Raw genomic sequence first — 15,160 nt, forward strand, 5'->3', positions numbered from 1 at the left:
GTCTTCCACATGGGGTTTCTTGTCCTCAGCTCTGGGCTTCTTGTCCTCAGCTTGGGGTTTCTTTTCCTCAGCTCTGGGCTTCTTGTCCTCAGCTTGGGGTTTCTTGTCTTCAGCTTGGGGTTTCTTGTCTTCAGCTTGGGGTTTCTTGTCCTCAGCTTGGGGGTTTCTTGTCCTCAGCTCTGGGCTTATTGTCCTCAGCTCTGGGCTTCTTGTCTTCAGCATGGGGTTTCATGTCCTCAGCTCTGGGCTTCTTGTCTTCAGCACAGGGTTTCATGTCCTCAGCTCTGGGCTTATTGTCTTCAGCTTGGGGTTTCTTGTCCTCAGCTCAAGGTTTCTTGTCTTCCACATGGGGTTTCTTGTCCTCAGCTCTGGGCTTCTTGTCCTCAGCTTGGGGTTTCTTGTCCTCAGCTCTGGGCTTCTTGTCCTCAGCTTGGGGTTTCTTGTCCTCAGCTCTGGGCTTCTTGTCCTCAGCTTGGGTTTTCTTGTCCTCACCTCTTTGCTTCTTGTATTCACCTTGGGGTTTCTTGTCCTCAGCTCTGGGTTTCTTGTCTTCCACTTGGGGTTTCTTTCCCTCAGCTCTGGGCTTTTTGTCCTCAGCTTGGGGTTTCTTGTCCTCAGCTTGGGTTTACTTTTGTCCTCAGCTCTGAGCTTCTTGTATTCACCTTGGGGTTTCTTGTCCTCAGCTCAAGGTTTCTTGTCTTCCACATGGGGTTTCTTGTCCTCAGCTCTGGGCTTCTTGTCCTCAGCTTGGGGTTTCTTGTCCTCAGCTCTGGGCTTCTTGTCTTCCACTTGGGGTTTCTTGTCCTCAGCTCTGGTCTTTTTGTCCTCAGCTTGGGGTTTCTTGTCTTCAGCTTGGGGTTTCTTGTCCTCAGCTCTGGTCTTTTTGTCCTCAGCTTGGGGTTTCTTGTCTTCAGCTTGGGGTTTCTTGTCCTCAGCTTGGGGTTTCTTGTCCTCAGCTCTGGGCTTCTTGTCCTCAGCTCTGGGCTTCTTGTCCTCAGCTCTGGGCTTCTTGTCTTCAGCATGGGGTTTCATGTCCTCAGCTCTGGGCTTCTTGTCTTCAGCACAGGGTTTCATGTCCTCAGGTCTGGGCTTATTGTCTTCAGCTTGGGGTTTCTTGTCCTCAGCTCAAGGTTTCTTGTCTTCCACATGGGGTTTCTTGTCCTCAGCTCTGGGCTTCTTGTCCTCAGCTTGGGGTTTCTTGTCCTCAGCTTGGGTTTTCTTGTCCTCACCTCTTTGCTTCTTGTATTCACCTTGGGGTTTCTTGTCCTCAGCTCTGGGTTTCTTGTCTTCCACTTGGGGTTTCTTGTCCTCAGCTCTGGGTTTCTTGTCTTCCACTTGGGGTTTCTTGTCCTAGGCTCTGGGCTTCTTGTCCTCATCTCTGTTTTTTTTTTTTTTTTTGTCTTCCACTTGGGGTTTCTTTCCCTCAGCTCTGGGCTTTTTGTCCTCAGCTTGGGGTTTCTGGTCCTCAGCTTGGGTTTACTTTTGTCCTCAGCTCTGAGCTTCTTGTATTCACCTTGGGGTTTCTTGTCCTCAGCTCTGGGCTTCTTGTTCTCAGCTCTGGTCTTTTTGTCCTCAGCTTGGGGTTTCTTGTCTTCAGCTTGGGGTTTCTTGTCCTCAGCTTGGGGTTTCTTGTCCTTAGCTCTGGTCTTTTTGTCCTCAGCTTGGGGTTTCTTGTCTTCAGCTTTGGGTTTCTTGTCCTCAGCTTTGGGTTTCTTGTCCTCAGCTCTGGGCTTCTTGTCCTCAGCTCTGGGGCTTCTTGTCTTCAGCTTGGGGTTTCTTGTCCTCAGCTCTGGGCTTCTTGTCTTCAGCATGGGGTTTCATGTCCTCAGCTCTGGGCTTCTTGTCTTCAGCACAGGGTTTCATGTCCTCAGCTCTGGTCTTTTTGTCCTCAGCTTGGGGTTTCTTGTCCTCAGCTCTGGTCTTTTTGTCTTGGGGTTTCTTGTCTTCAGCTTGGGGTTTCTTGTCCTCAGCTTGGGGTTTCTTGTCCTCAGCTCTGGTCTTTTTGTCCTCAGCTTGGGGTTTCTTGTCTTCAGCTTGGGGTTTCTTGTCCTCAGCTCTGAGCTTCTTGTATTCACCTTGGGGTTTCTTGTCCTCAGCTCTGGGCTTCTTGTCCTCAGTTTGGGGTTTCTTGTCCTCAGCTCTGGTCTTTTTGTCCTCAGCTTGGGGTTTCTTGTCCTCAGCTTGGGGTTTCTTGTCCTCAGCTCTGGTCTTTTTGTCCTCAGCTCTGGTCTTTTTGTCCTCAGCTTGGGGTTTCTTGTCTTCAGCTTGGGGTTTCTTGTCCTAAGCTTGGGGTTTCTTGTCCTCAGCTCTGGGCATCTTGTCCTCAGCTCTGGGCATCTTGTCCTCAGCTCTGGGCTTCTTGTCCTCAGCTCTGGGCTACTTGCCTTCAGCACAGGGTTTCATGTCCTCAGCGCTGGGATTCTTGTCTTCAGCACAGGGTTTCATGTCCTCAGCTCTGGGCTTCTTGTCTTCAGCTTGGGGTTTCTTGTCTTCAGCTTGGGATTTCTTGTCCTCAGCTCTGGGCTTCTTGTCTTCAGAACGGGGTTTCATGTCCTCAGCTCTGGGCTTCTTGTCTTCAGCTTGGGATTTCTTGTCCTCAGCTCTGGGCTTCTTGTCTTCAGCACGGGGTTTCATGTCCTCAGCTCTGGGTTTCTTGTCTTCAGCTTGGGGTTTCTTGTCTTCAGCTTGGGATTTCTTGTCTTCAGCTCTGGGCTTCTTGTCTTCAGCTCGGGGTTTATTGTCCTCAGCTTGGGGTTTCTAGTCCTTAGCTTTTATACTGCTGTTGTTTAAACACACACTTCTGCTCCTCTGTCTCATAGGCACACACACAAATAACTAACAATTACTGTACATCTCTGCCAATACCGTATAAGGCATTTCTTAGAAACAAAATAAATAACAATATTGTTAACAATGCATTACATTCAGTACATTGGCCAAATATGTGTAACAAAAAGGTTTCTACAATAGACAAGGTGGTAGGTTAATTGCATTTAATTGATGTTATACAACAGTAAACTACAAATACATTAAAATATTTAGTGACATATCGCTTGAGACAGACACATAAAAATTATAATTAAACTTTATTTGGAGTACTTCTTTATTGCACAATGCACATTTCTTATATTAAGCCTAACATGCGTTTTAATGTCACTATTAGTAAGGATAGTATGATCTCTGTATAATATAAGTCTTTAAATGCAAGATATTTAAAGTGTACCTAAAATATACTAGTTATATAATTATAATTATATAACAAAAAAGTACTATTGCAGGGTATTTATATTAAGCACATAAATATGTAAATGCATTTGTAGTATACTTGGCATAAAATAAATGTATTTAGAATCCAGATAAATACATCTTATCTACCTTATCAAACCTTTTTTTGAGAAAAATCTCGATTGCTCGATTGCTCCTGTCTGCCGTGAGTGTTTTTGCTTCGGTGCTGTAAGCTCCGTCTTAGTCTCGTATTTCCTTGTTTTGAACCAGAATTTACTACAATTTCTAGTTGTTTATACTACTACTAAATACGGCTTGCCCAACATCGCTGGCTTCCGTTGCTACTAGCACAACACGGTAGTAATTCGCTAGCCTGCTAACGCGCCACCCGTGCGCTCAGCTATTTTTATTTATTTATTTGTCTCTCGCGCGCTCGCGCCTTTGAGTTCATAAAAGCTCAGGTGAGTAAGAATCACTCAACAAACACGGTGAGTAATGTCTTGTCCTGTTATTATCATGCGTCGCGTCTGAATGCGTTGTTGTTTTTGGAGCTCTATCGATTTGATTTATAATTCTTGATTTTTCTCGCTGCCTGCTGTGAGTGTGTTTGCTTCGGAGCTGTAAGCTCCGTCTTAGCCTCGTATTTCCTTGTTTTGAACCATCATTTACTACAATTTCTAGTTGTTTATATTACTACTAAATACAGCTTACCCAACCCTGACGCATAACACGCTAGTAATTCGCTAGCCTGTTAACGCGCCACCCTTGCGCTCAGCTATTTTTATTTATTTATTTTCTCTCGCGCCTTTGAGTTCATAAAAGCTCAGGTGAATAAGAAACACTCAACAAACACGGTGAATAATGTCTTGTCCTGTCATTATCATGCGTTGCGTCTGAATGCGTTGTTGTTTTTGGAGCTCTATCGATTTGATTTATAATTCTTGATTTTTCTCTTTAAACCCGCTTACAACGAACATTTTCTACTCTTCCTCACTGAGAAGCACTACTGCTCAAACCTCATTGTTACAACGCGGACTGTTGAGCAGACGCGTCTCAAGCCTATTAGTGATCCAACGCTGCATACTCTTAAAGGTTACGTCCGTGGATCACGGCTGAACGAGTCTTCTCCACACTCACTTATAAACAAACACTTTTTTTTCGCCTATCGTGCGTCTACTCTACACCCCTACCACTAAAAAACCTCATAGTTACAACGCGGACTGTTGAGCAGACGCGTCTCAAGCCTATTAGTGATCCAACGCTGCATACTCTTAAAGGTTACGTCCGTGGATCACGGCTGAACGCGTCTTCTCCACACTCATTTACAAACAAACTTATAATATAAATTAGTATTAATATTGATAGCATCACTGGTAGCTTCGTTGCTAACTCACTGTCCATCTGTTAAAATGGCGAATATATCAGATGTAAGTAGTCTACCGCTTGGTGCAGGTGAGGACACATTTGAGCTTCACGCACTGCAGTCTGAGCTGGAAGCTGTTGAGAAACAGATCCACAACCTTTTATTGAGACAGGCCGAGCTGAGAGACCGGTGTTTGGCTCTTGAAACATCACGCGCCGACGCACACAAATCAGTGTTTAACGTTACTAACCCGCTGACTCCGACCGCGTCTACTCCGTGCGTTCCTCAGCATCGGTCGCAATCAGCCATGGTCTCGTTCACTCCGGCTCCAACACGCCACCACGAAGCCTGGGTGGTTCCGCAGCGGAAGACGCGAGTCAGGTTTAGACCAAGACTTTCTCCGACCCTCCCGGTTTTCGAGTTATCGACACAAAACCGCTTCTCCCCTCTACGCGAAACAGAACGCGATGCTGTGATCATCGGCGATTCCATCGTTCGGCACGTACACGCTACGTTAGGTACAAGTAAGGTGCAAAGTCACTGCTTCCCTGGTGCTCGTGTTTCTGAAATCGCTGCTCGCGTTCCCGAGATCCTGAACGGTGACGAGCGCGTCGGAACTGTGGTCCTGCACGCGGGAGTGAACGACATCAGGCTGCGCCAGACGGAGATTCTGAAGAAAGACTTCAGGAATCTAATCGATACGGTACGCAGCACATCGCCTGAAACAACGATCATTGTGTCAGGACCGCTTCCCACGTACCGACTAGGGCATGAAAAATTCAGCAGATTATTTGCGCTAAATGAATGGTTAATGTCATGGTGCAATGAGCAGAAACTGCTCTTTGTAAATAATTGGAATCTGTTTTGGGAGCGTCCTAGGCTTTTCCGTGCTGATGGCTTACACCCAAGCAGATTCGGAGCGGATCTTCTGTCAGATAACATCTCCAAAATGTTAAATACCCTTTGACTAGTAACCAAAAGTCCAAATCATAGTCTCTGCTGCACCAATTCAACTGATATAAATACTAGTGTAGAACATTGCATAGAAACCGTGTCTATTCCTCGTTTAGTGAGATCAAATAATAAATCTAATGCAGGATCTAGGAAAAATCTAATTGTTATTAAAACAGAAAATGTTGCTATTAGTAAACAAAAACTATTTCTAAAGCTAGGTCTTCTAAACATTAGATCACTCACACCTAAGGCAGTTATTGTAAATGAAATAGTCACAGATAATAGCTTCGATGTACTTTGCCTTACTGAAACCTGGCTTAAACCAAATGATTATTTCGGTATTAATGAGTCTACTCCTCCTGGATACTGTTATAAGCATGAGCCCCGTCTGATTGGCCGTGGCGGAGGTGTTGCAACCATTTATAAAGATATTCTAAATGTTACTCAGAAAACGGGTTATACGTTTATTTCATTTGAAGTACTTGTACTAAATGTTACGCTCTTAGATGTTAGAAAAACATCCCTATTATCTCTAGCCTTGGCTACCGTATATAGACCGCCAGGGCCTTACGCTGATTTCCTAAAAGAGTTTGCAGATTTTCTCTCAGACCTATTAGTCAATGTCGATAAAGCATTAATTGTTGGAGATTTTAACATACACGTAGATAATCCAAATGATGCGTTAGGAGCTGCGTTTACAGATTTATTAAATTCATTTGGGGTCAAGCAAAACGTCACCGGACCAACTCATCGTCTTAATCATACACTCGATTTAATTATATCACACGGAACCGATCCAACCGATATAGATATCATTCCACAAAGTGATGAAGTCACTGATCACTACATGGTAACTTACATATTACGTACTGCTGTAATATGTCATGCGGCGTCGCGTTATCAACCAGGCAGAACAATCCTCCCATCCACCATAGATAATTTCTCAAATTGCTTATCTAATCTGTCTCAGCTGCTGCCTGAACCCAAACAAACAGATGAACTAGAAGAACTAACTAGCACTATGAGCACCATTCTCTCTAGAACATTGGATGTGGTTGCACCTATTAAATTAAAAAAGGTCAGAGAGAAAAATAAAGCACCATGGTATAACAATACTACGCATGTTTTAAAGAGAGAAACCCGTATTTTAGAGCGTAAATGGAAACAAACTAATTTAGAGGTCTTTAGAATCGCGTGGAAAGACAGTATGTCACGTTATAAAAAGGCCCTAAAAGCTGCCAGGGCTGAGCACCTCCGCAAACTAATAGAAAACAACCAAAACAATCCAAGGTTTCTATTTAACACCGTGGCTAGACTAACAAATAAACAGACGTCACCCGAACAAAATATCCCGTTACAGTTCAGTAGTAATGATTTCATGAACTACTTCACTGAGAAAATAGAAAGCATCAGAACCACAATTATAAACGTTCAATCTTCAATCGCGCCTTACAATTCAGCTTCAATTATCACCCCGAAAGAACAATTACAGTGCTTTACAACTATAGAACAAAAAGAGTTAAATAAACTTATCACTTCATCTAAAACAACAACATGTTTATTAGATCCTATACCAACTAAACTACTGAAAGAAGTGTTATCTGTAGTGGAAGAGCCTCTCCTCAATATTATTAACTCGTCTTTATCTTTAGGTCATGTTCCAAGAACATTTAAACTGGCAGTTATAAAACCTCTCATTAAGAAACCACAATTAGATCATAATAATCTAGCAAATTATAGACCCATTTCAAATCTTCCATTTATGTCTAAAATATTAGAAAAAGTGGTGTCCGCTCAACTGGGCTCTTTCTTGCAACAAAATGATATCTATGAAAAGTTTCAGTCTGGATTCAGACCGCATCATAGCACTGAAACTGCGCTCGTTAAAATCACAAATGATTTACTTTTAGCTTCTGACCAAGGCTGTATCTCAATACTAGTTTTACTTGATCTTAGTGCTGCGTTCGATACTATAGATCACACAATACTCTTAGATCGACTACAAAATTATACTGGTGTTCAAGGACAAGCACTAAGCTGGTTCAAATCATACCTATCTGACCGCTACCATTTTGTCTATTTAAATGGAGAAAAATCGATCATAACTCCAGTAAACTATGGAGTGCCGCAGGGATCTGTATTAGGCCCCCTGTTATTTTCAATATATATGATGCCACTTGGAAATATTATAAGGAAACATGGAATTAGTTTCCATTGTTATGCTGATGACACTCAAATATATATTTCATCACGGCCGGATGAAAACGCTACATTTTCCAAATTGACAGAGTGTGTTAAAGATATAAAAGATTGGATGACGCGTAATTTTCTTTTATTAAATCCAGACAAGACAGAGGTAATACTTATCGGTTCAAAAAACCGCCCACAAAACCTCGCACAATACAACTTTAACATCATAGGATGTCCTGTTACTTTATCCGCTACAGTAAAAGACCTGGGTGTTATACTCGATTGCAACCTGTCTTTTGCAAATCATATTTCATATGTTACAAAAACAGCCTTTTTCCACCTTAGAAACATTGCTAAGCTACGTAATATGCTATCAGTTTCTGATGCAGAAAAGTTAGTTCATGCATTCATGACCTCGAGACTGGATTACTGTAATGCTTTATTAGCTGGTTGTCCTGCATCCTCAATAAACAAGCTACAGTTAGTCCAAAATGCCGCCGCTAGAGTTCTTACGAGATCAAGAAAATATGATCATATAACACCGATTTTATCATCACTGCATTGGTTACCTATAAAGTTCCGTATTAATTACAAGGTATTGCTACTGACTTATAAAGCCCTAAACGGCTTAGCTCCAGTCTATTTAACGGATCTTCTATCGCCCTATAATCCATCGCGCTCTTTGAGATCACTAAATTCAAGGCTTTTGGTCATACCTAGGATATCCAGAACCACCAAAGGAGGGAGAGCATTTTCACATTTGGCTCCAAAACTCTGGAATAGTCTTCCTGATACTGTTCGTTGCTCAGACTCGCTCTCCCAGTTTAAAACTAGATTAAAGTCGCATCTCTTCAGCCAGGCATTCATATAATCCTACAGTTCAAACTACAATCCGGCCTCTATCCAATGCCAGAGGAGAACTGGCCCCCGACTGAGCCTGGGTTCTCCCAAGGTTTTTTTTTTTTCTCCATTAAGGCACCTGATGGAGTTTTAGGACACCATTAGGTCACTTGATGGAGTTTTTCGGTTCCTTGCCACTGTTGCCTTTGGCTTGCTCAGTTGGGGATATTTTGGGGATATTTAATTTAATTTTATCAATCAATAAATTCCTCTTGAAACAAACTTTGTTGTATTATTTTAATTTAATACTGTGAAGCTGCTTTGATGCAATCTGTATTGTGAAAAGCGCTATACAAATATACTTGACTTGACTTGACTTGACATTTTAGTAAATTTATTTTTCACTAGGAAATCCATTGAACACACTGTACTCCACTGTATTCCTCAAAGCCTTCGTGAGCCTTAGTTTCCATTCCTGTCAATATGGCACTACCCTGACTAAGGTTTATTACAAATTGTTCTTGTTTTCTCATTGAAACTTGCTGAAAATTCAGAATTCAGAATTTATTGAAACTAATTCAGGTTTTTAGATGAGACAGCTCTCAAGCCCTTTCACTGTGACCCAGAACAATGTGGTTATTGTGGAAATGCACCAGTATTAAATAAAGCCTGCATGAACTGGAGAACGTGCTTAATCCATTCTTCTGTCTGCTGCCAAAAGCTGAAATTCATCAGAAGTTTAAAAACATGTGTCTTTGATGTTGCAGTTTATAATGCAGGGAAGGTAACGGTCCATGATGTTCCTACATCTGTCATTTTTATTAATGCACATGTGGTCTGAATTACTTTCTGGAGACACAGTGCTATGTCAACTGGGAGTACATTTACTACTGGCAAAAAAAAAAATCAGCATTTCTATCCTTTGACTGTCTTCTCTATTCTTATATAAGCTATGCCATATGAACCATGGCATTTTGGCCTCACTTTTACCTCTTTGCCTCTCGATGAACACAGGTAATTAAGCTCTCACTGTTTAACATTCAATAGATTCTCTTTAAGCTAAAAACTAAACCACGTAAATCAAAAGGAGCTGTAATAATTGTTACAGCTTGAAGACTCAAAAAATAAATTAAAAAAATTAAAAATATTTAGGCATCAATCCGTCTCTCAGATTATGTTTGATTTGCAATAGAGGGTATAAATCAAAACAACTGGTGACCCTGCATCTTCAAGTGCTCTCTCAATATTCATCATGCACAAACTGAATGAGTAAGACTAATGTAATTCATAAAGTATTAAATAGAGCTGATATGTATCATATATATGTATAACATTTATTAATTAAAAATATATTTGTTAAAGTACAATTTATAATACAATACAATAAAATTTGGTTATTTGCTGATTGTGAAAAATCTGTAAACATGGAAGTATCCTATTTCTAATCATGTCTCAGGAACAAAGCCATAGAGCCTTTGGAGACCAAAGCAAAGGACTGTAACGGGCACAATGGCCTAGATAACAGTCTGAGCTCAAAATCAAAGGGACATCAAAAGGGGTTCCTCAGGGCCGAAGTGTTGATCCTGTGCTAATTTTGTGGCCTGAAATGAACACTGTTCTTTCTTTTCTAGAGATTGACACATTTACACTTGGGTCTGGCCAAATGAGCAAACCATCAGAACATTTTCTGAATGATTAATCTACAATCTGAATGGTGATGCAGCCTGGAATTAAATCACTCCATGTTCGTTCGTCTGGCCAGAGGACTGAGCCTGGTTAATCCCGAGGTTTTGTTTCCTCTCCATTTCCGTCACCGATTGAGTTTAGGTTTCGTGTCACTGTCACCTTTTGGCTTGCTTAGTTGGGGACACTCAATATTCTGCAATATTGATTGATTTACCTGCACTGACACTTTCGGATGAGAGCTGAGCTGAGCTGAATGATGGCATTACTCTTTTCTCCAGAGCGGCTTTATAGATAAATTGAACTAATTCCATAATTAATTAACATTCCATAGTTATTGAACCAAACTTAATTAACTTTGTACTGATTTCAACTGAATATTGACTGTTTGCTATTGTCTTTTTTTAGAGCTGCTTTACAGCGGCATTGAACAACATAATTATTTAGCTGCTTTGAAACAATCTGAATGGTATAAAGTGCTATCTAATTAAAGATGCCTTGACATGACTTAACCCTTTCACACATAAGTTTAAAATATCCCCCAGCGTGAGTTTTTCAAGGCGACCGTTATTTAGAATGTGTCACTTTATGGTTTCCATGGTGACGCGTCATTGCTTGTCAAGTCAAGTCAAGTCAAGTCAAGTTTATTTGTATAGCGCTTTTCACAATACAGATTGTATCAAAGCAGCTTCACAGTATTACATTTAAATAATACAACAAAGTTTGTTTCAAGAGGAATTTATTGATTGATAAAATTAAATTAAATATCCCCAAAATATCCCCAACTGAGCAAGCCAAAGGCAACAGTGGCAAGGAACCGAAAAACTCCATCAAGTGACCTAATGGTGTCATAAAACTCCATCAGGTGACCTAATGGAGAAAAAAAACCTTGGGAGAACCCAGGCTCAGTCGGGGGCCAGTTCTCCTCTGGCATTTATGAGCTAGAGGCCGGATTGTAGTTCGAACTATAGGATTATATGAATGCCTGGCTGAAGAAATGCGACTTTAATCTAGTTTTAAACTGGGAGAGCGAGTCTGAGCAACGAACAGTATCAGGAAGACTATTCCAGAGTTTTGGAGCCAAATGTGAAAATGCTCTCCCTCCTTTGGTGGTTCTGGATATCCTAGGTATGACCAAAAGCCTTGAATTTAGTGATCTTAAAGAGCGCGATGGATTATAGGGCGATAGAAGATCCGTTAAATAGACTGGAGCTAAGCCATTTAGGGCTTTATAAGTCAGTAGCAATACCTTGTAATTAATACGGAACTTTATAGGTAACCAATGCAGTGATGATAAAATCTGTGTTATATGATCATATTTTCTTGATCTCGTAAGAACTCTAGCGGCGGCATTTTGGACTAACTGTAGTTTGTTTATTGAGGATGCAGGACAACCAGCTAATAAAGCATTACAGTAATCCAGTCTCGAGGTCATGAATGCATGAACTAACTTTTCTGCATCAGAAACTGATAGCATATTACGTAGCTTAGCAATGTTTCTAAGGTGGAAAAAGGCTGTTTTTGTAACATATGAAATATGATTTTCAAAAGACAGGTTGCAATCGAGTATAACACCCAGGTCTTTTACTGTAGAGGATAAAGTAACAGGACATCCTATGATGTTAAAGTTGTATTGTGCGAGGTTTTGTGGGCGGTTTTTTGAACCGATAAGTATTACCTCTGTCTTGTCTGGATTTAATAAAAGAAAATTACGCGTCATCCAATCTTTTATATCTTTAACACACTGTCAATTTGGAAAATTTAGCGGTTTCATCCGGCCGTGATGAAATATATATTTGAGTGTCATCAGCATAACAATGGAAACTAATTCCATGTTTCCTTATAATATTTCCAAGTGGCATCATATATATTGAGAATAACAGAGGGCCTAACACAGATCCCTGCGGCACTCCATAGTTTACTGGAGTTATGATAGATTTTTCTCCATTTAAATAGACAAAATGGAAGCGGTCAGATAGGTATGATTTGAACCAGCTTAATGCTTGTCCTTGAACACCAGTATAATTTTGTAGTCGATCTAAGAGTAATGTGTGATCTATAGTATCGAACGCAGCACTAAGATCAAGTAAAACTAGTATTGAGATACAGCCTTGGTCAGAAGCTAAAAGTAAATCATTTGTGATTTTAACGAGCGCAGTTTCAGTGCTATGATGCGGTCTGAATCCAGACTGAAACTTTTCATAGATATCATTTTGTTGCAAGAAAGAGCCCAGTTGAGCGGACACCACTTTTTCTAATATTTTAGACATAAATGGAAGATTTGAAATGGGTCTATAATTTGCTAGATTATTATGATCTAATTGTGGTTTCTTAATGAGAGGTTTTATAACTGCCAGTTTAAATGTTCTTGGAACATGACCTAAAGATAAAGACGAGTTAATAATATTGAGGAGAGGCTCTTCCACTACAGGTAACACTTCTTTCAGTAGTTTAGTTGGTATAGGATCTAATAAACATGTTGTTGTTTTAGATGAAGTGATACGTTTATTTAACTCTTTTTGTTCTATAGTTGTAAAGCACTGTAATTGTTCTTGCGGGGTGATAATTGAAGCTGAATTATAAGGCGCAATTGAAGATTGAACGTTTACAATTGTGGTTCTCTTACGAGAGGTTCTCTCGTATTGCGTAAGTTAGCTTACGCTACGGGAAAGTCATCTTTTCTTGAGATCTGAAGCCAAAAAATGATCCTTAATTTTTATAATTTTGTCAACGCAGTGCAGCAGCACGCAGACCTAGGGCAGGCTTACTAGCGTGCCCATTGGCTGCCCTGCGGCAACTGCAGCAGCCTATCGCTGAGCCTTAGACGTGACGTCACGTCCAATGAGCGCGCTTGGCGCGCCTCATGCGTCACAGCCCGCGAAAGAGGGGGTGTGGCTTAGCGTATACAAGCGAGGCTCAGAGGCTGCTTCACTGATTTCTGTCTCTTCAGCGACGCTCTCCGCATCGCTGGACTCTGAGGAAGCCGCCGCCGTTGAAACAAGCGACCAGCACGCCGAGGATATCAGCCTGAGGAAGCCGGCCGTCTTCGCCGCCTTCAGCCTTCCCTGCCTGCTCCGCTATCCGGCGGATTATATCCTTCTTTGCTCTGTGTTGTGTGTGTTTGTGTGTTCGCCCCGCGACACACTGCATCTAAAAGAGCGCGAGGCGTTGTTGCAAATGCCTCGCTCCCCCTCCGAGGAGATGCCGATGTCGACCCTGCGGGCTCGACTCGCCTTGTTGGACCCTCCTCCTGCCTCCGGACCCGGATGCATTAGCTGAGCGCTCGCCGGAGCCCCTCCCGCGAGCCTCGCTATCTCCTTCTTCCCCCCACCTCCCGACGCGCAGCGGCCGGCTTTCGCCCGCACTGCCGTCGCCTCAGGGGATGAAGCAGACAACGCTGCTATCATAGACAGCTGCTTACCCCCCTCTGTCAAGCCGCGCAAACGGCGCCGCTCACAAGGGATGTCAGAAACGGACGGTCTCGGGCTATAGCTTCCTTTACGTTACAAGAAAGCTACCCCCCCCCCCCCCCCCCCCCCCCCCGTCACTGGCGAAAGGAGAGACGAGTGTTTAGCCCCACCCAGGTCGGACTAACCTCCATTCTCACAGATTTCTCAGTCCCCTCCTAAGCTCAGGCGACTGGAAATACATATATTGCAGTAAACAAGCCTGTTTTTTATACACGCACGCCTGCAAACAAACGCTGACGCAAAACATAATGACGCTCGCTCCTTCCCGCGCTCTCCCTCTCTGTTCGAGCCGCGCAAACAGGCGCCGCTCACAAGGGATGTCAGAAGTGGACGGTCACGGGCTAGCTTCCTTTACGTTATAAGAAAGCTACCCCGCGTCTCGGTCGCGCGCGTCACTCACCTCCATTTCTTACACATTTCTCAGTCCCCTCCTAAGCTCAGGCGACTAGAAATATCAATATTGCAGTAAACAAGCCTGTTTTTAATACACGCACGCCTGCAAACAAACGATGTCACAGCACATGATGACATCTTCCCGCTCTCTCTCCCTTTGTTCGAGCCGCGCAACTGCGCCGTTCTCAAGGGATATCAGAGCGGACGTCACGAGCGACGCTCTGTCATATGCTCGCGCTAACCTGTGGCTCAGTGGCAGAACATTAGACTTTCGCGCCAGAGACCCGAGTTCAAATCCGGCCCTGGCAGCAGATCAACATTTTTTTTTTTTTTTTTTTTGTTTTTTTTCTGTTTGCTTCTCCGAGCTCGCGGCCAGCTTTCTTACATACAGAAAGCGAACCCGCATCTCACACCCTCCCGCTCACAAGGATGGTGCTTGAGTATTTATGAGCCATCAAAGCGCCCAGCTCTGTCAGTCCCCTTACAAGAGGCTACTGCAGCAGTTTACATCGCAGCCAACGAGCCAGTAACACAACTCGCTCGCCTGCACACAAACGCCGTTTTTAAGGCAGCCCAGATAAATCTCATAAAGAGTATAAATTCGGGCTGTCCGGCACACGCCGAAGGTGTCATAAGTGTAGAAAATGTCCCCACACCCTCGTGCTCACTGCTACACACAAACACGGTTCCCCTGGTAACGCGCTCAGAGTGCACTCTCATAAAGCGGGCACGCGCCGCTCGAGTGATAAGCGTAGAGAATGTGTCCATGACTCTGTGCCCACACCTACCCACTGCCCGCTCTGCCACACAGTTACCCCGGGTTGCAGACCCTCTAAAGCGCTCAAACACTGGCCGTGTGACAAATGTAAGCCCTGCGCCCGCTCACGAGTGCGCGCACTTACTAACAAACACGATACCCCTCATGCCGCTCTCGCGACACGGGTTTTTAACAGCGAAATGTGCCCCATCCATAAAGATCGAGCCGTCATACGCTGTACAGCCAGTCACTACTGTCTACCAGCCCCCGTGTTCAAGCACTGGC

At 42.9% G+C, this 15,160-nt stretch overlaps 1 protein-coding gene across 1 annotated transcript; it reads left to right on the plus strand.

The window, feature by feature from the left end:
- The first annotated feature begins 3,630 nt into the window (after positions 1-3,630).
- On the plus strand, positions 3,631-6,842 carry LOC309502519 (uncharacterized protein). Its single transcript, XM_082174920.1, has 2 exons — positions 3,631-3,686; positions 4,038-6,842. Exon 2 carries the CDS (start codon positions 4,635-4,637, stop codon positions 5,553-5,555), a length of 921 nt encoding a protein of 306 aa, XP_082031046.1. The 5' UTR covers positions 3,631-3,686; positions 4,038-4,634; the 3' UTR covers positions 5,556-6,842.
- Positions 6,843-15,160: the final 8,318 nt, after the last annotated feature.

The sequence above is a fragment of the Leuciscus leuciscus genome (assembly GCF_965113295.1).
Source record: "Leuciscus leuciscus genome assembly, chromosome: 7".
Taxonomy (NCBI): Eukaryota; Metazoa; Chordata; class Actinopteri; order Cypriniformes; family Leuciscidae; genus Leuciscus; species Leuciscus leuciscus.